Consider the following 23,892-nt stretch of genomic DNA (forward strand, 5'->3'; position numbering starts at 1 on the left):
CTGGTGAAGATGTGAAGCAACAGGAACTCTCATTTATTGTTAGTGGAAATGCAAATGGTACAGACACCTTAGAAGACAGTTTGGTGGTTTCTTACAAAAGCAATATAGTCTTATCATAAGATCCAGTGATTGCACTCCTTGGTGTTAACTCTAAGGAGTTGAAAATTTATGTTCATGTAAAAAATTGGACATGGATATTTATTCCTAATTGCCAAAATTTGGAAGCAGCCAAGATGTCCTGCAATGGGTAAAAGGATAGATAAACTGTGGTTCATCCTGATAATGGAATATTATTCAATACTAAAAAGAAACAAGTTATCAAGCCACAGAAAGACATGGAGGAACCTTAAATGCATCTTGCTAAGTGGAAGAAGCCACTCTGAAAAGGCTGTATACTGTATGATTCCAACTATATGACACTCTGGAAAAAGAAAAACTATGGAGATAGTAAAAAGACCAGTGATTGTGGGGGAGGGGGTTGTGATGAATAAGCAGGGCATAGAGGATTTTTAAAGCAGTGAAAATATTCTGTATGATATTATAATGATGACTGTATGTCATTGTACATTGTCCAAAGCCATAGCATATCCAACAGCAAGAATGAATCCTATGACAAACTATGGACTTTGGGTGATTATGCTGTGTCAATGTGGATTCATCCTTGGTAAATATTGTACCAGTCATGTTAACAGGGGTGGCTATGCATGTGTGTGTTGGGGGGGAGGGGGCTAGTGGGTATGTAGGAAATCTCTGTATCTTCATCTCAATTTTGTTATAATCCTCAAACTGTTCAAAGAAAGTTAAAAAAAGGTCAACAGAGCCTCAGGGACATGGGAGACAATATCAAAAGGTCTAACATTATAGACTCCCCACATAATTGGACTCCTCAAATGAAAGGAGGAGGGGGTAGAATAGGGCAGACATCTTCTCACAGGTACAAATTCAAGAAGCTCCGTAAGATAAATTAGAAGAAAACTACACCTAGTCACATCATAGTCCAAGTGTTGAAAACCAAAGGTAAAGAGAAAATGTTGAAAGAGCTAGGGAAAATGACACACGACATACGGTGGAATATGACAGATTCTCTACCTCGACCAAACTTGAATCAAGTTCCTGAGTCTGACTAGGTCCCAGCCTTAGGCTCTGCCCTTGGTCCACTTAGCCCAGGTGTAACAAGAATCCTGCTGAGTCCGTTTAGCCACAGTTCCCTCTTAGTATCTGATCACCCTTGATATCTGATCAAATTCCTCACCTCCTACCCTCAATATCTTATCATCCTGGCTTGCCTTCAGCAAGAATTCTGTTGAGCAAGACTATCAAGAATCCTCATATTCCTGATGTTTTGTTTTAGCAATTTTCCATTTACTTCCCCTGTGCTGCTCCTTGGCTATAAATCTTCACTACTTCTTGTATTTGGAGTTGAGCCTGATCTGTCTCCCCTACTGTAAAACCCCCACTACAGTAGTCCCTTCACAAATAGAGTCTTTCTTAACATCTTTAACAAGAGTCATGAATGCTTTTTCTTTACAAAATATCAAGTCTAAAGACATTTGATTTCTCATCACAAACTATGGGGTCTAGAAGTCTGTAAAATAACACTCTAATTACTGGGGAGTGATTGTCAGAGCTGACGAAAAAAAGTGAGACCTAACGAATCCTCTTCACAAGATGTACATTTTAAACATAAAGATAGTTTAAAAGCAAGGGGATTGGAAAATATATCACGTAAACTGCAAGCACATGAAGGCTGGAGTGGCTGTCGTACCCAAAAAGATATACAATCATTAATGTGGGTGCTGAATAATAGATCCTTAAAATACACAAAGAAGCAATTGAGAGAATTTAAGGAAGAAATGAAAATTCTACAATCACAGTTGGAGATCTTAACACCCTCAGCAATTAAAAGAACAAAAATTCACACATAACTGGAAGAATACACAAAGTCAGTAAAAATAAAGGTCATCCCAAAACGAATCATCTTGACATAACTGATATTTAGAGAACACCATATCCTATCACTATAGAACAGATATTTTTTTTTCTCACGCACATGGTACATTGACTAAGACAGACTGAATTTGTGGAAGAATGACCTATGCTTGGGGCACCTGGGTGGCTCAGTTGGTTAAGCATCCGGCTTTGGCTCAGGTCATGATCTCACGGTTTGTGGGTTTGAGCCCCGCATCAGGCTCTGTGCTGACAGCTCGGAGCCTGGAGCCTGCTTCCATTCTGTGTCTCCCTCTCTCTCTGCCCCTCCCCCACTTGTGCTCTGTTTCTCTCTGTCTATCAAAAATACATAAATGTAAAAAAAAATTTTTTAAAGGATGACCCATGCTCAAACTCATACTTCATCTGTATACCATCTAGACACCACAACCAAATACATCTTTGTAAGGACATTAATCTTGACTGTGACATTTACTCGTTTATAAATCCTTCATCACTCACCACTGCCTACAAGGTTAATTTCAATCTCTTCAGTCTGATGTACAACATGCAGCACAATCTGGCTGCCGTTCTCCGCCCCCCATCATCATGACTCATAATACTGCATTCCATATAATTTTTTTTGGCCATAGTTCATATGGACTCTGTATTATCTGCCAAACATACATTGAACGTTTGACTGCCAAGTCTTCATCTATTTCTTTCCCACTACTTTTTGTACCCTCCTTCACGTTTTTGCCTAGGATTGTCTACATCCTCCAAGGTTCAGCCTGCCTGAAGGGCGTTTGGGGACGATGTGAGAACATCATGTGTTTTCGTTAGTTCACCAGCTCTGTGACTTTGGACACATTAATTTCTCTTCGTATGCCTCAAATTTCTCATCTGTAAAATGAGTATAATATTAGTAGTTGCCTAATAGGATTGCCTAATAGAATTTAAATGAGCCAGTGCATGTAAGGCACTTATGATGGTGCTTGGCAGTGTGTGTGTGTGTGTGTGTGTGTGTGTGTGTGTGTGTGTGTGTGTGTGTGATCAATTTGTGCTAGTTTTATTGTGGTGGTGATTATTGGTGGTGACTTCTGAGAGACGATTTAATTGGGTGGTGGGATAGGTGTCAGATTTTATAATTTTCTTATGGGCTTTTGCATCTGAGCCAGCGTTTCCTTAGTGCAATCTCCAAGTTGGCTGTTGCTGGAGAGTTTAGAAACATACCCGCAGCACTATTTGCAGAAATGGGGTGGATCTAACGAGGTCTAATTTCATCGGGACCTTTTTTGTGATGACGTGGATTGTCTGCACTGGCACTCCAATATCTTATACCCTCTCCCTGAATTTCAAGAGGTCAGTACCGCTAAATTAATTTATCACATTTTAACTGGCTTAGCTGTAGGGGATACACTCTCACCATGGAGCACATCACCCCTGTATCGAAGTGGTGGTGGGAGAAATTCTCCTTGTTTCCATCGTGTCTTCTGTTGACCTCTCTACCTGGTCACCTATGGGACCCCATCACCAGAGACTGCACATTGGGTAGGGAAGGGGAAAGTGAGCCAGGAGACAGGGATAGATGGCAGAGGAGGAGAGAGGGGAACCGGCTCCTCACACCCCCACCAAAGCACTCTCTAGATCACAGACCTCCCTGAAACACATCAATGAGAGGAAACCCCCACAAACGATCTGGCCACAAGCAGCAGCCAGGATGTGGGGGTCCTGGGAAGCATCCTGCGCTATGCAGGTAGTCTGGCCACTGGGTGTCACTCTTAGTCTGTGTTTCTTTGGTGTCAAGTTTCTGGCATTTGGTGGTCCCCCTCCTCTTCCCACAGGCTCCCTCCCCCTGCTGGTGTGTTTCCCCTGGAAGGCTTTACTGACTGCATAGACAGTACACTGAGAGTGAAATCACCCCAGAAGTGGATTTCTGATCTGCCCATGGAGAAACGGCCTGTTTGTCACAGAAGCAATAAATAATTCTATAACAACAGTACCCAGAAAATGAGCTCTTAAAACATAGAAATGATTTCATTAATTTTATCGATTACTGTTATTTCCTTCTATACATATTATTTGTGTTTATTTTGTCAATCTGTATTCTTATATTTTTACTTACTTTTTTCATCTTACCGAAATGAACATTTAGATGAAATGGAAATTAAACCCAGACAAAAGGATTGGGAGGAAAGACCTGGACACACAAAACCTGCAAAGAAATAGAAATCATATTTTTAAAAAACCTGTTATTTTTATCTACCTTCTTTAGAACTTGGTGTGCATTTTCAATCTGAAGATTCATGTCTTCCATTCTGGAATATTCCTCATCACTCTCCCTGTGAATACCATCTCTTTGAGCCTCTCCTGTGCAAGTTCTATCAGATTCCATCGGGCATCTCCTTCCATCTTCCATCTTGCTTGGTTAATTCTTTCATTTTCTGGTTTCTCCCTGCCACATTCTGAGTGATTTCTGCAGATCTGTGTTTGGGCTCACTAATTTTTTTTCCTCTGCTGTGCTGAATCTTTTATTTAATTTACCCAGTGAGTCCTTCTACGCAGTGCCTTTGTGTTTCGTTTCCAGGGCTTTGATTTTGTTATTTATCAAATCTGTCTGTACCTTTTCCCATAATACTCTATTGCTTCATTATGGTTCCTAATTTTAAAAATCTCTTAAATTACTTTGAATTGCCTATTCTTTCATTTCTAGCTCTATTATTTCCCATTCTTTCAGTGCTGATTTACTGTCTGGTTGCAGCTGCCGGGTTTCTCTCTCATTAGTTAACTTCCTCGTGTGATGAGTATCTCTCTGTGATCTACAGTTGACCCTTGAACAATGCAGGGGTTAGAAATGCTGACCCCGTGCACAGTTGGAAATCTGTGTGTAACTTTTGACTCCCCCCAGAATTAATTACTAATGCCAACTGTTAATCAGAACTGTTACTAATAACATAAATAGGCATTAATGCATATTTTCTATGTTATATGTATTATATACTGTATTCTTCTAATAAAGCAAGCTGGAGAAAAGAAAATGTAATTAAGACAATCATCAAGAAGGAGAAATGGTGGCTCTAGGAATGGCAGAGGCAGCTGGCAGAGGGAGCATTGAGGAAACATTTATGACCTTCTACAGTGAGGTGAAACAAATAGAAAAGACAGATTCAGTTCTAACATCCAAAAGTCAGATTGAAAGATCGACCTGTCCTGTTTCTTCCTACTTCCAATTTGAACCCATTTGAGGTTCTTCAGATCGATCCTGAAGTGACAGATGAAGGAATAAAAAAGACATTTTGACAGTTATCCATATTGGTGCATCCTGACAAAAATTTAGATGATGCTGATAGCACAAAAGGCTTTTGAAGCTGTGGACGAAGCTTACAAGTTGCTCCTGGATCAGGAGCAAAGGAAGAGGACCCTGGATATAAATCAAGCAGGAACAGAATACATAGAACACACTGTGAGAGAGTGAAACAAGCAATTAAAGGAGAAACGAAACCTACAAATGTGGAGGAGGGGGATCCTGAGCTGTTCAAACAAACAGTGTATAAACAGACAGCCACACGCTTTGCTGAGCTGGAAATTGAAAGGCAAGAGAGAGAAGCGCGAGCGGTCGGGAGAGGTGCGTGAAAGGAGGTAACAGGGGGAGAAAAGATAGAAGCTGGAGAAAAAGCCAAGTGAGAAAGGGAGTGGCAGGAAACTTTGAGGAAAGTGAAGATGACCGTGTGGACAGCTGGCGAACCTTGCAAGCATATGCAAAGGGGATTAAAGAAAAGAAATACCGGGCTGCCCTGATTTTACTTTCAGTAAAAATGGAGCGGTGTGAACCACAGAAACTTTCCCCAGCTGTCTCCCATCCTACTTTGAAAGACTCATTCTTTTTTCCCATTTCCATACCAACATAGAGTAGATTTGCTTTTTAGTCCACTTTGTTTTCAATCCAATTTAATATCAATCAGAGTAATTCCTTTGTACATTGAAATAAGGGGCTCGGGTGAAAAAGAAACCATCACCCCCTCCCCACCCCTAGACCCACCGGGATTGGAAGGTGTCACCACTGGTGTTGCCTTCTCTTCCCATAATCTTTAAGGTCATCTTTTGTATTTTACTGAATTGTGACGGTTAGAAACTTTGTGTATAGTTTGTGGAAATCATCCCATTAAACGTACTGAGTAAAAAAAAGAAACTCATAAGGAAGAGAAAATACATGGACAGTACTGTCCTGTATTTATCAAAAAAATCTGTGTGTAAGTGGACCCGCGCAGTTCAAACCCATGTTGTTCAAGGGCAGAGTACTCTGAACTACTCTTTAACATTAAAAAAAAAAAAAAAAAAAAAGGCTTCTCATTAACCCTACACTGTGAAAGAGTAGTTTTGTGATTGTTTCTGTTATCTCCTTAGAGAATTAACATCCAGGGGCTAGTTTTTGTCACTGACTCCCCTGATTGGGATTCCTACAGACCTCAGGGTAAATTCAGATCCTGTATCTTCCTACAGAGCAGGCCTGGGTATTTGATTTTTCCACACAAGGCCTCAGATAGACACACAGCTTCTTTAGGGGGTCCTTGGAAGGTGGAAGGAAGTTTTCTAATTCCTTTTTGATGAAATAGCAACACTTTCAGACTTCAAGCTTTATGCACGGAGCGCCTTTCCAGCTCCCCCGCTTGACCTAGGTCCAAAGTCATCTTTAGTAAGGAGGAAGGGGAATTAGAAGGCCAGCCCCAGCTCCAAGGACTCATGTTCTCACTAACACCTCAGAGTCGCCATGGCACCTGCTCTCATTTATTCACAGGGCTTTGATTTCCGTGCTTGTTTCTGGACCCTAAGGATTTGTCCTTATTATCTTTGTCATATTTTTATTCTACCTGAACCTTTAGTGATTCTGTTTATCTTCTGGTTTTCTTTCTTTCTTTCATCCCCATGGACCAATGTGGGTTATTTATCTAAGCCACCTCCTGCCATAAGCGAAGGCATGGAAGGTCAGTATCCTGGACATCATTTGATACAAGTGAGGAAGGTAAGCGTAGGGTCTCATGTATTTTTCTGGTCCACGTGCAGAGTCATGGTCCAGACCAGTGCTGTGGTCCCCAACTGGGTAGCGGTCTGGGTTCTCTTTGTTAATCTTCACAGCTGCTGGGAGGTGAATTCACGCCAGAGTTACGGAATAGAGTATGATTACCATCTCCCCAGGGAAAGGGCTTGGTGACGTACGTGGGTCGTGCCGTCTGTGATGTGACTTCAGGAGGACGTTCGGCGTGCTTGCTCCCAGGCCAAGGAGCCCTACAAAGTAGGTGAGGGCTTTCCATGTGAGAGCTGAGCCCTCTGCGTCGTGGGCCCCACTCGGCATGGAAGTCCTCAGCTGTGCCCCGGCCTGACCTGGCAGCCCAGAAACCCAGGACCCAGCCGCCACCATTTTCAACCTCTGTCTCCTGATTTTCTTATCAGACTTTTTCAAACAGGGTCATGTGAGCTGTGGGGAAGGGTCATTTGCCGGGATACTGACACCTTCCTCGCTCTGAACCCTGCCCTCTACCCTGCTTTAAACAAGGAAGCTCTTCTTGTGCCCTGCTGTACAACAGCAGCCTCTCTGTGTGACCCTGGCAAGTACTTCAGTCTTGTGTACCTCAGTTTCTTCATCTGTAAAAAGGGAACAATAGCAGTGCTGCCTCACCGGATTGTTGTGAGGGTAAATAAGATTCATAAAGATTTTCTTTGTTGTTGATTATGGAGCTCCAAGTTACATTTCTTTTTAAAACAATGATTCTGGGGGCGCCTGGGTGGCTCAGTCGGTTAAGCGGCCGACTTCAGCTCAGGTCATGATTTTGCGGTCCGTGGTTCAAGCCCTGCGTCAGGCTCTGTGCTGACAGCTCAGAGCCTGGAGCCTGTTTCAGATTCTGTGTCTCCCTCTCTCTGACCCTCCCCCGTTCATGCTCTGTCTCTCTCTGTCTCAAAAATAAATAAACGTTAAAAGAAAAATTTAAAAAAAAAGAAAAAAATAAAACAATGATTCTGAACTAAAAAAAAAATAATGTCCTTTTAAAATCTAGATGAGGCTTTAAAAACTATATAGATACACTCTAGACTGGGTATTTTCTAAAAGAACTTCTGGTTTGAAAAATTCTTTACCTCTATGCTAATTCTACCAGCAGGAAAGTTAATTTGAGCCAAGTTTGGCTAGCAAAGTTAGTTTTAGCCAAGCTTGGCTTATGCCTGCCAGGGTGGGCATAAAGTTCTCTATTGTTTATGATTATTTTCCTCCAGCCCCCTGACATTCCTCCAGCCCCACTTCCCATCCCATAGCAATTCTTAGCTTTTCTTAATGACTCACAATGAGCTTGTTGTAACAGTTGTACAAGCTTCCTTCGGACTAGAGTCAGCCTTGCTTCATGGTTCGTCAACGTTGTGTCTCCTGCCCCTAGACTTTTTGCTGAAATGGCCTAACTGTAAAGAAATTGTATCTCATGGATCCTCTTTAACCTTTACGTTTACGGTAACCTCTTCGACACTTCCTATGGAAGTGGGGACGCTGTAGTCCCACAAGGATGGGGTTAAGGAAAGGGCTTTGCTTTGTCTCTTAAGAGCAACAGGTATGAGGAGGGGCATTTTTCGTCTCGACTCAACCTACTCGGCAATTGTTCAGGCCAGCTCTGCACCGATGAGCTGCTGATGGCTCTACTTACTTGGGAGCATGATCGTATTATGAATCAAATGAGATTATGAGCCAGGATTCAGCCATGAAGAATGAGGGTTGATGGTCTCCTACCACATCCCAGGGGGAAGTGCAAAAGTGGCAGGGCTGAGGCCTTGCACGGACGTCCCTCTCCCCCCCACCCTCCTTGGGCCTGAATTCATTTTCAGTGACGGGGTGAGATGGTCTCTGTAGGTTTAGGAAAGTGACAGAAAATTGGAGTGGGCCTGTTTCTCTCTAGGCTACTCACATTGCTATATCATCTGCCTGCCAGCTGACTGGACGTTCCTAGTATCTTCTGAAGGCCCAAGCTCCCCAAGATCAATAGGGTCTTTTTAAAGTACGAATAGTGTTGTTCCAGTCCTACCCATGGATTTGGAGCTGTGGTTATAACTGAGTTGATGACTTAGAAAATAGTAGATTGATACAGTTGGTACAAAAAATCCAGGGCTATGTAGAGCATGTCATCTTATATTTTGTGGAAGCAGGGAGAATAATAAGCCAGGCCTGCCCAGCCTCTTCACTCTACCGAGGTTTGAGAATATAATGTGGTTGAGGGGTCCCTCAGTAAAAGAAGGCTGTGATGATTTTTGCTCAGCCAGGGAGGCTGGTGACCACCTTAGCTTACCCTGGAGCTCAAGCACAGTCTCAGCAGCAACTTTGGCATTCTGATATTTGAGAGAGGATGCCCAGAGCCAGTTGAGGGATATTATATATATTATGCCCAAGACAGGGCAGCAAGGAAAGTGTGGGCTCTTTCTCCCCCAGTTGCTTTAAGGGCCAAAATTTGACACTTTCTTCTAGAGGCAGCTAGAAGGTCTCTAGCTGCCTCATTACCAAAATGAATCAGAGCCTCATTAGTTAAAGGCAATACTACATTTCCATTACCGTGAGTTGATTTGTGTAATAGTGCGAGGTAAGGATCCAACTTCATTCTTCTGCATGTGGCCATGCAGTTCTCCCAGCACCATTTGTTGAAAGACTAATTTTTCCTCCATTGATTTGGTCCCCTTGTGGAAAATCAATTGACATGGGTTTATTTCCGGACTCTCAATTCTATTGCAATGATCTATCCTTATATCAGTACTGCACTGTTTGATTACCATTCCTTTATAGTAAGTTTTGAAATCAAGAAGTGTAAAATTGACAACTTTACCCTTTGTTTTCTTTTTTTTTTTAAATTTTTTTTAATGTTTATTTATTTTAGAGACAGAGAGAGACAGAGCATGAATGGGGGAGGGTCAGAGAGAGGCAGACACAGAATCTGAAACAGGCTCCAGGCTCTGAGCTGTCAGCACAGAGCCCGACGTGGGGCTCGAACTCACGGACCGCGAGATCATGACCTGAGCCGAAGTCGGCCGCTTAACCGACTGAGCCACCCAGGCTCCCCTACCCTTTGTTTTCAAGACCGTTTGGCTATGCTGGGTTCCTAAGTTTCTGTATGGATGTTAGTGTCAGCTTGTCAGTTTCTAGAAAAGAAGCTGCTGAGATTTTGATAGAGATTACATTGAATATCTAGATTAGTCTGGGGAGTCTTGCCATCTTAATAGTATTAAATCTTCCAAATCCATGAACATGAAATGTTTTCCTTCACTGAGATCTATAATTTATTTCAATGATGTTTTGTAGCTCCCAGAGTATAGGTTTTGCCCTTCTTTTGTTGAACATATTTCTAAGTATTTTATTATTTTTGATGCTATTGTAAATTGAATTGTTTTCTTAATTTCATTTTTGGATTGTTCATCGTTAATGCAGAGAAAAAAATTGATGTTTGTATATTGTTCTTATATCCTGCAACCTTGCTAAACTCCTCTATTCTAGTGGTTTTTAAAAATTGGATTCCTTATGATTTTTGACCTGTAAGATCATGTCACTTTAGAGTGGGGATAGTTTCCAACTTAAACACTTTTCATTTCATTTTTTTTTCACCCCATTTGCCTTTAAGTACTCCAATCTTCCAACCTCACTTATCACCTGGGGGGTGAAAAGGCAGTCCAGTTCTGTATCGTCAGGTGCCGTCTCTCCTTCTGCCATCCCCTCTGAGTCTGGGCTGTAGAATGTGGCTTTGAAAGCAAGTGGACTAGTAGGCCCTGGTCAGAGCAGGAAGGAGCAGAGGGTAGTGGGGAGGATGGGAGGGCACGAGCACCCCATCCTGCAGCTCCCTCAGACCCAAATGCCTGGTAGGAGCAGGGCTGGAGCCCCAGCTCATGTACACCCCGGACTACGCCCACGGCTGGAGAGCCCAAACAGGGCGTGGAGCACAGAGAGGCAGGGCAGGGGCAGCACCCAGGGCTGAGGCTCTGCAGGGCAGCGTATCCTGCCCAGGCTCGAAACAGTGACAGGCCTCAGGATCCATCTTTTTGCCAGTGTCAGGAGCCAAAGGCCCCTGCCTGAGCCCCTGCGACTGGTTCATGAATCCCGGTCCTCTTCTAGAGTCTTGTATTCCAAGATGAGCAAAATGAAATAGGGGAGTTCGACCTCCCCGGTGCAGGCCCACGGGGCGGCTGCACTGGGTGGGAGTCCGGGTCTGGGGGCACGGCTGCTAGCTGCTGCCACCTGCTGGACACGCCTGTGCATGTCCAGGCTGAGCCGTGCCTGGGTTTCTTCCTGGGTCTTGGGGTGTAATGCAGGGATGGAAGTGTCCTTTGTGTCCTGGGACCAACAAGGGGGTGTTTGAGCACTTGTTTGCTTTTCCTTGGTGCTGAGGCCTAGGGGCTAGACAATGATAGGAAAATAAACCCATCGCTGGGAGCGGCGTGGTATGGTAGAGTCTTGAGCAACGCCTTCCTCCAGTGTAGAAGGTGGTCGTTGGACAAGTTGGGGATATGAGGGATTTCTCGAGCCCATTAGCTTATGTGCCTGCATTTTCTGCCGCTTTACTTACCCCCTTCCACCTCCATTGCCAGTTGATTTGTTGCTTGTTCTCTCTCTCCTCCAATGGAAAGTTCGCTAGCTCCATGAAAGAATATACCCTGTCTGTTCACTGTACCCCTGTGCTACTCGCCCCCCCCGCAACCTGGATGTGAGCCTGCTTGTAATCCGTGCTTAATCGGTATCTTTTGAATGAAACACTCAACTGATGCTCAGGATCGCTTCCACTCTGGGGTTCTGTAAATGCAGATTGCCTTATTCTTTGCCAAACGCAAAAACTAGGCAAACTCAGTGGTGCCCGGTCAACAGCCTGGCTCTGGATTCCGTCTGCTGGGATCGGAGTCCCAACTCTACCACTTGCCAGCTCTGTGACCTTTGGAAATTTACTCAGCTTCCCAGACCTTCAAATTCTTCATCTTTAGATGGCGATAATGACGGCACCTACCTGTCTGGGTGGTTGTGTGTGTTTAATGAGTAAATCCGTTAAAATACTAGGTGTAGTGCGTCCATATGAAGCGGTCCATGTTCTTTCACTGCCGTTATCATCATTCACCTACATCTACCCATACGACAAGCCCATCCTCTCTCTTCTCACGCAGCCCTGCTGGACCTTCCCACAGTTTGTTCCTGACAGCGTTTCCCTGCCTGGGAATGTGGGGTGAGCTCTGTTGCCACGAGGATTTCAGGGTGTGGTCCTTCCTCTGGGCCAATTACAACGATGCTAAATGAGGCTGGCCTGTGTCCCTGTTTCCATCTCCTTGCGGGGAAGTACGCAGATAAAGACCAGGAGAACAGGCTTCAGGCTTTCCTGCCCTGTCTCCATGCCTTCTCTTGCAAAGGCAGTAAGAATTTAAGCCTGCCTCTTCATTTCACAATCTCGTGAGGGTCTGACTGCAAGTGCTTTCAAAGCAGCGTGACTTCACATTTGAAGGCGACGTGCTTCTGTTTCCTTTCCCTTTATTCCAGGCTGCGATTAATCTCCCTCCAGTTGTGTGGACTCAGTTTAAAGAAACACATTCCGTGCTTCCCAGCACCTCACAATTAACAAAACGCTTCCAAGGATCTTTCTAATTTTCTCCTCGCAACCACTTTGTCAAGCCCTGGAGGTAGGAGTGACCTTCCCACTTGATAGCGGATGCACCCCGCCCTCGAACCATCTGCTGAGAGGCTGAGCAGAGGCAGCATCAGGCTTGAATGTGTCTAGAATCCTTTTCACCTTGCCCAGCTGGGTGCTGGCTTTTAGGAGAGACCGTTGAACCCTAGACCGTCGAAAAGTCTCGAATAACTTCTATTGGGAAAACAGTCTTCTTTCTCCCTGCATAATTATGAGGACATGAAGAAAAGGTTAATAGAAATAAAAATCTACACCCATGAGGATGTTCACAACAATTGGTGGCCACCAGGAAGGTGCGGGAGGAAGCCACGGGGCTCTGCTGGGAAAGTCGTCAGAGGAGAAGTACCTTGGCTCGTTCCTCTCAGGGAATGGAATCGAGATCTGGGGAAGCAGAGGATCCCTTTGTTTAGAAATTTGTTTTGAACTTTGTTTCGATTCCAGGAAGTGAGACTAAAAACTCTCACCTAGAAACAGGAAAATGTTAGAAATCCACGTGGCTCAGCCATTGGGACTCGCTTGCTCTGCCTCTAGCAAGAGGAAAGAGGAACCCTTTCGGGGCTGGCTTTACCCATGGCTGTGGCCTCACCTTTCACAGGCTGCTGCCAGGGCTGTCCTCACAAAGTCTCTTCCACAAGAGTTACAATTTCTTTTTAACGTTTATATATTTTTGAAGGAGAGAGAGAGAGACACACACACAGAACATGAGCGGGGGAGGGGCAGAGAGAGGGGGAGACACAGAATCCGAAGCAGGCTCCAGGCTCTGGACTGTCAGCACAGAGCCCAATGCGGGGCTCGAACTCACAAACTGCGAGATCGTGACCTGAGCCGAAGTCGGACGCTTAATCGACTGAGCTACCCAGGCGCCCCATTTTTTAATCTTTTTAAACATTCATTTTTGAGAGATAGAGAGACAGAGTGTGAGTGCGGGAGGGGCAGAGAGAGAGGGAGACACAGAAGAGACACAGAGAGAGAGGGAGACACAGCTCCAGGCCCTGGGCTGTCAGCACAGAGCCCAATGTGGGGCTCGATCTCATGGACTGTGAGATCATGACCTGAGCCAAAGTTGGATGCTTAACCGACTGAGCCACCCAGGTGCCCCGAGAGTTCCAATCTTTTCAACCCAAAGCTACAGTCACAAGTCAAGTGCAACAGGCCAGGTCAAGAGATGTCATTCTCACAACGTGGGCTAAGTCCCGGGCAGAGAGAGAAGCAGTGAGCAAATGAGTATATATGATAACGTATATAATATGATCCTATATAGGATCATATGTGTGTATATAATCTTCCTTACAGAAATGGGATCGCATATACACATGTCTAGGATGTAGAGCCAAAGTTCATGGGATACTGCAAAGGGCCTGTGGTTGCCTTCAAGGGAGGGCGCTGGGCTTTGGTTAGGAGCAAAGTGGTTTGAAGGTGGTGTCGACTTTTCCAGATGTATAGGACTGTCACTGTGATGACACCGTTTCAAACTGAATAGGTGGCCTTCCTGCGGATCAGTACTTTCCTCACCACCCTCTACATGGGCTCCGTTTCACCCTCCACCACTATAAACGCCATCTCTGAAATTCTCCGCTGCAGGCTCCGCCTTTTCGCTTTCCCGCTCCCTGAAATCGCCCCCAGCTGCTGGATTTTTTCCGTATGACCTCAGGACACGGGGATTTCTTATCCCCTTTCATCCCCCTTGGCCTCCTCATCCAGCCTGACTCCAAGGTGGCCCATTTCAGTGACCCTCTCACCAGCCCCCTGACACCCCTGCTTTGCCGGCTCTGAACTGTTGTGTGCTGTCCCTGCTCTGTCCTGAGGCTTCTGGAAGAGAGACATACACTGTCATGACTGGGCCCCTGCAGACTTTTAACAGCCGCCCCGCCTGCCCCTCACTGGGCCCAGCAGCCCTCTCATTCCTTGGCAATCAGCGTCTCACTATGCTACCCCCGTGGGCCCCTTTATTCTCCTCCTCCCTGGTTATACTGGGGCCTTCACCCACGGGCTACTCCAAATGCACAGCTCATTCCTCCGTACTCTCATGCCACCTCAGAGGAACGCCGTGCACACTCTCAAGGCCATCCCAGTTCTCCTCCTTCTGGACTCTTTTTTTTTTTCTTTAAAGTTTTAAATGTTTTATTTATTTTTTGAGAGAGAGACAGAGTGCAGGTGGGAGAGGGGCAGAGAAGAGGGAGACACAGAATTGGAAGCAGGCTCCAGGCTCCGAGCTGTCAGCACAAAGCCTGGCTCGAACCCATGAACTGTGAGATCAGGACCTGAGCCGAAGTCGGTTGCTTCACTGACCGAGCCACCCAGGCGCCCCCCGCCCCCCTTCTGGACTCTTCTACATCAGTGTTCTTCTTCCTTCCACATCTTTAGTCTACTCCTCTCTAGTCCTATTGGTGTGACGCAGAGCTCTATTCTGGGCTTAGTTTGATTAAATAGCTGCTTTCCCCCCAGTGCCTGAGGAAACAGAAGGCATGTGTGGTGCATGTTGTGGAGTCTGCCTGGATCCCCACCTATCACGACTGGCCCGCTCCGTCCTCCAGTGGCTGGCGGCTTTCGTGGTTGACAGCTCTCAGCTGAGTCCCTCTCTGGAGCTTGCCTAGAACGGAAGAGTGCCTTCTCCAGTTCATACCCTCCCTCCCCACGCCCCGGGTCAGCCTGCCCTCAATGACTGGCCATTACGAGGATGTAGCTGGTCCAGTGACTAGTCATTATCAGGTACCCTTGTCCCAGGAAGACTCTGCAGGGCCTGCCTACTCCCGAGCTCCCTGCAGGAACCCGCCGAGGACTCTGTTGCGTGTGCTTCACAGGCCACTCCATCCTCTGCCTGGTCCTGTTTTTCCACCCCCCCCCCCCCCCCCCCCCCAGGGATCCTGTGAGCAGAACGCCATACGCTTCCTGCCTGCGAATCTTCTTCTCAGAGTCTGCCTCTTGGGCACTGACCTGCTGCAGCAGGCTTTTCAAATTGGGGGAGGAAGAATCGATGTGCAGATTGGTTTCATCTGCTTGGAACATAGAGCCCAGCCTGAGAAAATTAAGCTCCTGGGTTCAGTCCAAGCTACGTTTGGATTACGTAGCTTAAAACAAACTCAGTTGTGCCAATACAAGTTGCGAGAGATTCGGTCAGGCAGCTGTTTGGAAAACAACTAAGAGTTTCCATGATTTTTTAGTTCATCCGTTCATTCATTCATTCATTCACTCATTCACTTAAGAGTGCCTATCCCATGCCAGGCACCGTGTTGCACGGTGGGAAGGGGGCAGCAGGAACGTGAACACTCCGATTTAGGACTACAATCTCCAAAGTAAATAAACAGGGGGCAGAAATAGGAATAAAAGGAATAGGTGGGCAGACGCCTGGGGAGTCAGAGGTGAGGAACTGAGGGGTCCATGGGGTCGTGCTCCCATCCCGTGCTAAGTGAAGTCTCCAGACTTTGAAGGACCAGCTGCGGGGGAGTTCTGACGGCCTCGACTCTCCAAGTGTGGTCCAAAGAGCAGCACACAGGCACCGCAGGCAAGCCCCACTGGAACTTCTCACCCCTTCGTGGACCCAGGATCAGGACCTGCATCTTGCCAGTTCCCAGGTGTTTTCGTTTCCTCTGGCTGCTGTAACAAATGACGAACTTAGGGGCTTCAAATAACACAGCTTTCTAGTCTCAGAGTTCTGGAGGTCGGAAGTCCGAAGCGGGTCTCCCCGGGCTAAAATCAGGGCCGTGTTCCTCTTGGAAGTTCTAGGGGAGAATCCGTCCCGTGTCTTTTGGCTTCCCACATTCCCCGTCTCGTGGCCCCATCTTCCATCTACAACCAGCATGGCAGCAGTATCTTTAAATTGCTTTCTCTGATTCTGACCTCTGGCTTCTGGGTTTCTTGTCACATCTTCTTCTGAGTCTGACCTTCGTACTTCCCTTGTGATTACATCTGGTCAACCCAAACAACGTCCCTTCCTCAAATTCCTTAACTTAAACCTATCCACCAAGTCCCTCTAGCCACATAAGGTAACATAGTCACAGGTTCTGGGGACTAAGACATCTTTGGGGGGCGTTATTCTTCCCAGATGCCAGATCATTAATGTCCATATTCCAGTATAAGAAGCCCTGGTCCATTGTATGTAAATGGTTTCCTTTCCTGCTTTCCCTGGATGTTCACGTATTGTTGAAACCTTTTAAGTGAAGTGCACGTATGATAAATTTGTTTTGCTTGTTTGCTCAACCTCTGGGCATATGTGGTTCTGTGGAGGTTAAGATTATTCTGATCTTTATTACTGCACAGATGTTGCTTGAGGGAGGGGTTGGGGGTTGGGATGCTGTGGATACGTGTCTGGTTTATATCCTCCCGGCTGTCTTAAGTGGTGAAGCCTCCAGTATGTGCTGCTGCTGGCTGGAATGTTTGAGAAAAGCCATCTCTATGAATTGCTAGCTGCAAGACCTTGGAGAAGTCACCTGACTTCGCTCACACAACCCTTTCATTGCTTATAAAATGGCGCGTCCAACTGCTGTGTTATTAAGATTGAGGATTTAATCAATAGAGAACCCCTGAACAACTGTAAGTCTTTTTTTTTTTTTTTTTTTGGTTATTTATGGATGCTGAAGCTTGCAGATGAAAGGGACCCTCTTGCAGTCTTTTCATTGGAAGAGCTAGACTTCCTGCATGTGCTGCCCCCTTGTGGTTAAGGCTTTTAATTAACTTTGGTGTATATCAGAGATGAAGAGGAGACCTGAGGGGACATTTAGATCCCTGAAATTTACACTTGGGCCTGTCCCTTATCCCTGCAAAAGAAACCCCTGGAGAATTATTTGCTGACATCCGAATGCACATCAGAATTACCTGGAATGGGTCTAGTCAGAGATTCTGATTCACTAGGGCTGGGTAAGATCTAGGCATCTGAATTTTGATAAATCTCTCTAAATGCATAGAATATGAGCTACCCTTATGACTCCTTTTGGCTGATGTAAGCTTGGGTTCTATTAACAGAAGTACAATACATGAAACAAAGGAGGGGACAGGGCCTCAGAGCTGTGTACAGAATACGCAGCTGTCCTAGACAGCTGGCTGGAGATCTGGGGACTCCACTTCCAAAGGAACTTGAACAAAGTCATCACGGGAACAAGACCCGAATGGGTGGGGACCCAAAGCAACATTACATAAGGAATGCAAGGAAAGCACCAAAGGAAAAATGGCTGACTTTTCCAAGGTCACCCAATGAAATTTATCAATGAAAACACCTAGATGGGTACCTGGGTGGCTCAGTCCATTAAGGGTCTGGCTCTTGATTTCAGCTCAGGTCATGATCTCACCGTTTGTGGGATCAAGCCCCACATCGGGCTCTACACTGACAGCATGGAGCCTGCTTGGCTCTCTCTCTCTCTCTCTCTCTGTGCCTCTCCTCTGCTCATGCATGCACACACCCTCTCTAAAACAAAACCCCAAACCCAAAACAAAACACCTAGAAAAGGAAAGAGACACACATTTCCTTTTTTTTATTTTAATTTTTTTCTTGACACAGAGAGAGCACATGCACACATGTGCATGTGCTCAAGCATAAGTGGGGGAGGGGCAGAGAGAGAAGGAGAGAGAATCTCAAGCAGGCTCCACACTCAGCTTGGAGCCTGACTGGGGCTTGATCTCACGACTGTGAAATCATGCTCTGAGTCAAAATCAAGAGTCGGGTGCTTAACCGACCGAGTCACCCAGGTGCCCCTCCTTTTGCTTGCAACAGATTCGCTAGATCACAAAGGCCAACTATCATAATGACAAAAACGGTTGACCGTGGGATTTCATTCTTCTTTCTTAAGTAAACTGCTTGCAAAATTCGTGTCTATCGAAAATGTCGGCAAGCCAAGGAGTAAGGAGAGAAATACAGCAAGGGTGGCTAGGCTGGATGCCTTTGTCTGAGGTAATGAAAGGAATCTTCCCGATGATCTGAAGACAGCAAGACCTAGTTTCACTTGGATGCATTTCCTTGTAGACTTTCTAATTGGAACTCTGAGATTTTGTCTCTATCACGGCTGATAGGCACATTCTACTCACCAACGATGCCCCTTCCTCCTCAGAGTCTAGACGCACGGAAAACATGCCAAACACTAGCGTAACAGTGATCATGCACACACACGTGCACGTGCAAGATTTGCACAAGTAAACAACCCACCTATAAATCCCGTTTTAAGTCCTCACAACCGTTTTACGAGGGAGAACTTTTTTGTGATCTCTATGTAACTATTACTATCGTTGTTATTGAGAAAGGAGGGACTATGCCAAACAATATACAACTTGAAAATGGCAGAGCCAGGATTCGAACTTTGGTCTTCTGACCACAAAGCGAATGCCCAAACTGACCTCTGAGAGGTACGAACACACCGGAGTGGAGGCTGTCCTAACAAGCTGCCCAAACTGGGTGGCTTAACACAACAGAAATGTTATCGTCTCATAGTTCTGAGGGCTGGAAGTCCCAAATCAAGGGGTCTGTGTGGCTATGCCCCCTCTGAAGCCTGCAGGGAGAATCGTCCCTTGCCTCTTTCTGGCCTCTGGTGGTTTGTTGGCAAATCCCGGGTGGTACTGGGCTTGTGGATGCGTAACTCTACTCCCCTCGTTGTTGCAGACGCTTCTGCTTGTGATGTGTTCACGGGGTGTTCTTTTTATAAGGACACCAGTCATATTGGCTTAGGGGCCGACCCTACTCCAGAATGAACTCAACTTAAATCATTATATCTACAACAATCCTAATTTGAAATAAAGTCACATTCTGAGGCACTGGGGGGTTAAGTCTGCAGTATATCATTTTTTGGAGGGGACGGAATGCCACCCTTGACACAGCCTTTTGGTTTTTCTCTTGAATTATATAGTTCCCAAGTGTATATCTTATTATCCCGACTAGATTGTAAGTTTCCCGAGGGAAACAAATTCAGTTTTACCTCAGAAGGGTCCAACTGGCTGCTCGTGGGTTGGATTTGGCTGGCAGCCATGTTTGTCTGCTCCAAAGTGCTGGCCTATGCACGGTGCTTTGGAAGATTTTCTGACTTGGTTTGGGAACACTAATTTTTTTAATACTTACAGTGTTATATCAGTTTCCAGTGAACAACATAATGATTCAACGATCCCACGCAATCCTCAAAACACGCGAATTTGTGTGTCATCCTTGCATAGGGGCCATGCCAATCTCTGTATCCTTCCAATTTTAGTACATGGGCTGCTGAAGCAAGCCTGGTTTGTGACCATTAAAAAGTTTGGGAACTTCACCTGACAATCTCGATGTCTGGTTTCCATGACAAATCAGAATGTCTGGCCATACGCCAGAGGAACATGGCACCTCACTCCTCATTGCCTGGAGCCTAGCAGGGGCTTCTTAGATGGGGCAGTGCCTTTTCTCACACCACAGATATATTTATACCTTATTGATTCTGCTTCTCCGGAGAACCTTGGTTAATATACTCTTCACTCTGAAATACACGTCTAATTCCTAAGCTTCTCTTACCCTGTCACTCTGGTTCCAGCCATCATTATCTCTCTCCTGGATGTTATAATTGCTGCATACCTGGAATCCCAGCTCTAGCCTGTTTTTCAAGGAGAAGCCAGGGTGACCCTTTAAAAGCATAAGTCCATCATGAGACTCCTCTATTTAGTATCCTCCATTGTCTCCCATGTCACTCGCAGGAAGCTTAAGTCCTTTGATGGCCTTCAATGTCCTATGCAATCTGGCCTCCAGCTGCTTTCTCTAACCTCATCTCTATACCCTGCCCTGCCTCATGGACTCCGACCACACAGACTTTTCCTTTCACTTGCCACCCATGTCCAGCCTCAGGGCCTTTGCACCTGCTGCTCTCTCTGTCTGGAAAGCCCTTTGTTCAGGTTCATTCATTTGAGTTACCCAGACACAGAAGACCGCTAGTTTCTTGCATCTCAAGAGAAGCAATGACTTTTTCCAGAATGGACTTGCCAAAATGTGTGTCTCAGCTACCTGCCACAGGGTGTCATCTGGGACAGACGGGCTTCCTTTGGTTAGTCTTGGTCATTTACAATTTCTGATCACTGTTGTTGCACTTGTGTAAGAATGGCATGTAGGCAAGTCGAGGAGAAATGATAAGTCTGAGCATTTGTCGTCATGTGCAAGTTAAACCATGGTTTCTTTTCACTGTCTGATTCTCATGTACCTCCCAAAGTTTGAGTGACAACTTTCTTTTTTTCTTAATTTTTTTTTTAATCTTTATTTTTGAAAGAGAGAGAGAGACAGAGTGCGAGTAGGGGAGGAACAGAGAGAGGGAGACACAGAATCCAAAGCAGGTGTCAGGCTCCGAGCTGTCAGCACAAAACCCGATGCGGGGCTCAAACTCAGAAACCGTGAGATCACGACCTGAACTGAAGTCAGATGCTTAACCGACTGAGCCACTCAGGCGCCCCTTGAGTGACAACTTTCTAAAGAAACTCTTATTCTTTTATCTTAGGCCCAAGAGAACACTGCTAAAACGCTAAAACACTGCTTTGATGAAGGAGAAGGCATGGGACATTATAGGAAGTGGATACTTTACACAAATGTGCACAGAGACAACATGCCCCACGGTAGCACTGTGATCCGAGAGACCCTGTCCCTCTGGCCTCCCTGCCCCCGCCTCAGCCCTCTTCTCTTGGGCCTTCTATCGTGGCCAGAAAGCTCTGAGGGTTCCCTATCAGATCATCTAATCATTTTTCATTGTAGTTGTGGAAGGAGCTCGTGTATTGGAGAAATGAAGCTCCTTAGCTGTGGAATCGATTAGATCTGGCTCCAGTCCTGAATCTCACATTCATAGATGGTGGGGCTTTGGACAAGTTATCCACCCCTCTTTATGAGTTTCCTCACTTACAGAAGAGAGCTGGTAGTGCCTACGTTATGGGGCTGCTATGGGATTTAAATGAGGTAATATATGGTGAGTGGCTGGTCCGTGGCAAAGTCAGTTGACTATGAGTCAAGATGAGTCAGCATTGAAACCGAAGCCCGACCCTGCCACCTGGGGCTGAGCTGATGTGTGCAGTAGATACTCGTGACCACACCAGTGAGACTGAGCCCCGGGCTAGCCTGCACACTGTCACCCCCGTGCCCCTCCCAGAATATAAACACGGCCAGGCCACCTCCCTCCTTAAAATGCTCGTGAGGCTGACCTCCCGCTCGGCCTGCACAGAGCCCGCACGCCAGTGGTTAGGATGCTGCCTCCTCTCGGCCGCACCTCCTCCCTCTTATGGTCACTCACCACTGAACATTGTGCGAGGCATTAAGAAAATAATAAGTAATTAGCAAGCCTTGGGCTTGGATGTTAGGTCAGTCGTGCCTCTGCCCATCTTGTTGACATTGAACCATATTTTTTCGGCCTCCTTGGGAAGATGTCATGGAAGGTTTTCTGTATTGTATCTGATTCTGTATCGGCTGCAAACTCTGCTTTGTCCCCAAAGGAAAAGAGGCTGGTCTGGTGGGAGCAGGTTTTTGTGCATACCTGTAACCTTACCATACCTGGTCCTCTGTCCTCTCATGTGTAAGGTGCTGGGCTCCATCAGGCGATTTCCCAGATTCCTCCTGACTTTAGGAGCAGGGGCTGAGGTTCTGCACGCACCCCCCTGCCCCCCGATGAGGGGTTGGCTCCCTGATGCTGCTGGGGCCGAAGTGAGACGCTGCGCCCACAGCTCCGGTGTCGCCCAGATCGCTCAGGGAGGTGTTTGCAGAGAGAGGCCGGGTGGGGATCACTTGCTCATTGGCAGGCAAGTCCGTGAGGGCCAAGGCAGTCAGGGGGAAAACAAGCACAGCAGCCTTGATTCCTGGGATGCTCCCTGCCCTCCTCCCCCACCCTGGCCACCCCCACAGGAACCAAACTGTGTATCTCAATCCTAGAATGTGAGGAATGTGCCAGAGCCTGCTAGGCATGGAGCAATCTGCAGAGAGGCAGGGAGGAGCTCTGCTCCCTGGTCAGAGGCCTGACAGAGCAAGGACTATGGGTCCTGAGGGCTGGGCTGCCCCTCCCACCCCCCCTGGGCCTCCTGCTGCAGCTGGATATCAAAGGCTGCTTTGTGCACTGAACTGGGTTTTGGTCCTTCTTGTGCCAGGGAGGAGGCGGGAGGAGGGACACCGTTGGGAGGCTGTCCCCTCCCAGCTCTTCTGGCTGGTGTTCCCAGGGACTTTGGCCTGGGGACGATGATGCACACATGGGTGGCTGCTTCTGTATTCCTGGGGAGCCGAGTCTGTCCTGGGGCCCAGGTGAGTCTCCTGGGGGGCCCGGGCCCGTGGCTTGGCTGAGGTGGTTGGTCCAGTGAAGGCTCAGGGATCTGCTGGGTTGGGGAAGCTGCTTTTCCCAAGACGGGGAGATGGCCGTGCTTTCTGGCTCCCTCTCCTCCATCCCTCATTCAGTATTTGCTGTTCGGGTTTTGTGAGAAAGGAGTTGAGCCTGGGAAGCTTCTACTTTTCCTGAAGGGCGAGGCTTTGAGCTCACTCTGTGGGGAGCCAGTGCTGCTCTTGGCTTGCAGGGTGTGACTAACCCCTTCCATCCTTTCTTCCCAGGATTCCCTAGGTCAGGAAGAAACCTCAGGCAGTGAGTCTCTGGGGCCCATGCGTGGTCACAAATTTGGCCTCCGTCCCACAACCCTATTTTCATCAGGGTCGCTGTTACCTGAGAAAAACAGGCAATTTCCTGCCTCCTACCTATTACAGAGTGATATATTTTTTTAAAGTTTGTTTATTTACTTTGAGAGAGAGAGAGAACTGGGGGGAGGGGCAGAGATAGATAGAGAGAGAGAGAGAGAGAGAGAGAGAGAGAGATTGAGAATTCCAAGCAGGCTCTGCACTGTCATGGCAGAGCCCGATGTGGGGCTCAAATTCACAAACTCGAGCTCATGATCTGAAGAGAAATCAAGAGTCAAACACTTAACCGACTGAGCCACCCAGGTGCCCCTGATTTTTTTCTTTCTTTTTCTTTCTCTCTCTCTGTCTCTTTCTTTTCTTTCTTTCTTTCTTTCTTTCTTTCTTTCTTTCTTTCTTTCTCATTCTTTCTTTCTCTCTTTTTCTTTCTTTCTTTCTTTCTTTCTTTCTTTCTTTCTTTCTTTCTTTCTTTCTTTCTCATTCTTTCTTTCTCTCTCTTTCTTTCTTTCTTTCTCATTCTTTCTTTCTCTTTCTTTCTTTCTTTCTTTCTTTCCCTCTTTCTTCCCCCCCCCCCCCCCTTTCTTGGTACATCTTGAGACGATGGAGAGTTGTTGCTCTGTGAAATTGTCAAGTCATCTGAGACTTGACATTAGGTGACCAACCATCCGAGTTTGCCTGGGCCCGAGGACTTTCTCAGGATGCAGTCAGTGCTAA

General features: G+C 46.4%; 1 protein-coding gene, 1 non-coding gene and 1 pseudogene across 7 annotated transcripts in view; 2 read left to right on the forward strand and 1 right to left on the reverse strand.

Annotated features, from left to right (window-relative positions):
* SH3TC2 (SH3 domain and tetratricopeptide repeats 2) overlaps nt 1-23,892 on the forward strand; it is a 90,005-nt gene that overhangs the window by 15,136 nt on the left and 50,977 nt on the right. For 4 of the 6 annotated variants that reach the window (XR_006220765.1, XM_007093710.2, XM_007093711.2 and 1 more), the window contains exon 1: nt 22,656-22,800. The exons of the other annotated variants lie outside the window; for them this stretch is intronic. Coding sequence is in view for 3 of the 4 variants with exons in the window: in XM_007093710.2 (XP_007093772.1) it covers nt 22,749-22,800 (52 nt within the window). In the remaining variant the exon portion in view is untranslated. Of the gene's footprint in view, nt 1-22,655; nt 22,801-23,892 lie in introns of those variants that run through there. 6 annotated transcript variants of the gene reach the window in all.
* LOC102966407 lies at nt 4,995-5,955 on the forward strand (annotated as a pseudogene).
* LOC122232134 lies at nt 19,686-19,789 on the reverse strand. The gene has a single exon (XR_006209496.1). It is a non-coding gene; the product is annotated as a U6 spliceosomal RNA (small nuclear RNA).

The sequence above is a fragment of the Panthera tigris genome, chromosome A1 (assembly GCF_018350195.1).
Source record: "Panthera tigris isolate Pti1 chromosome A1, P.tigris_Pti1_mat1.1, whole genome shotgun sequence".
NCBI lineage: Eukaryota > Metazoa > Chordata > Mammalia > Carnivora > Felidae > Panthera > Panthera tigris.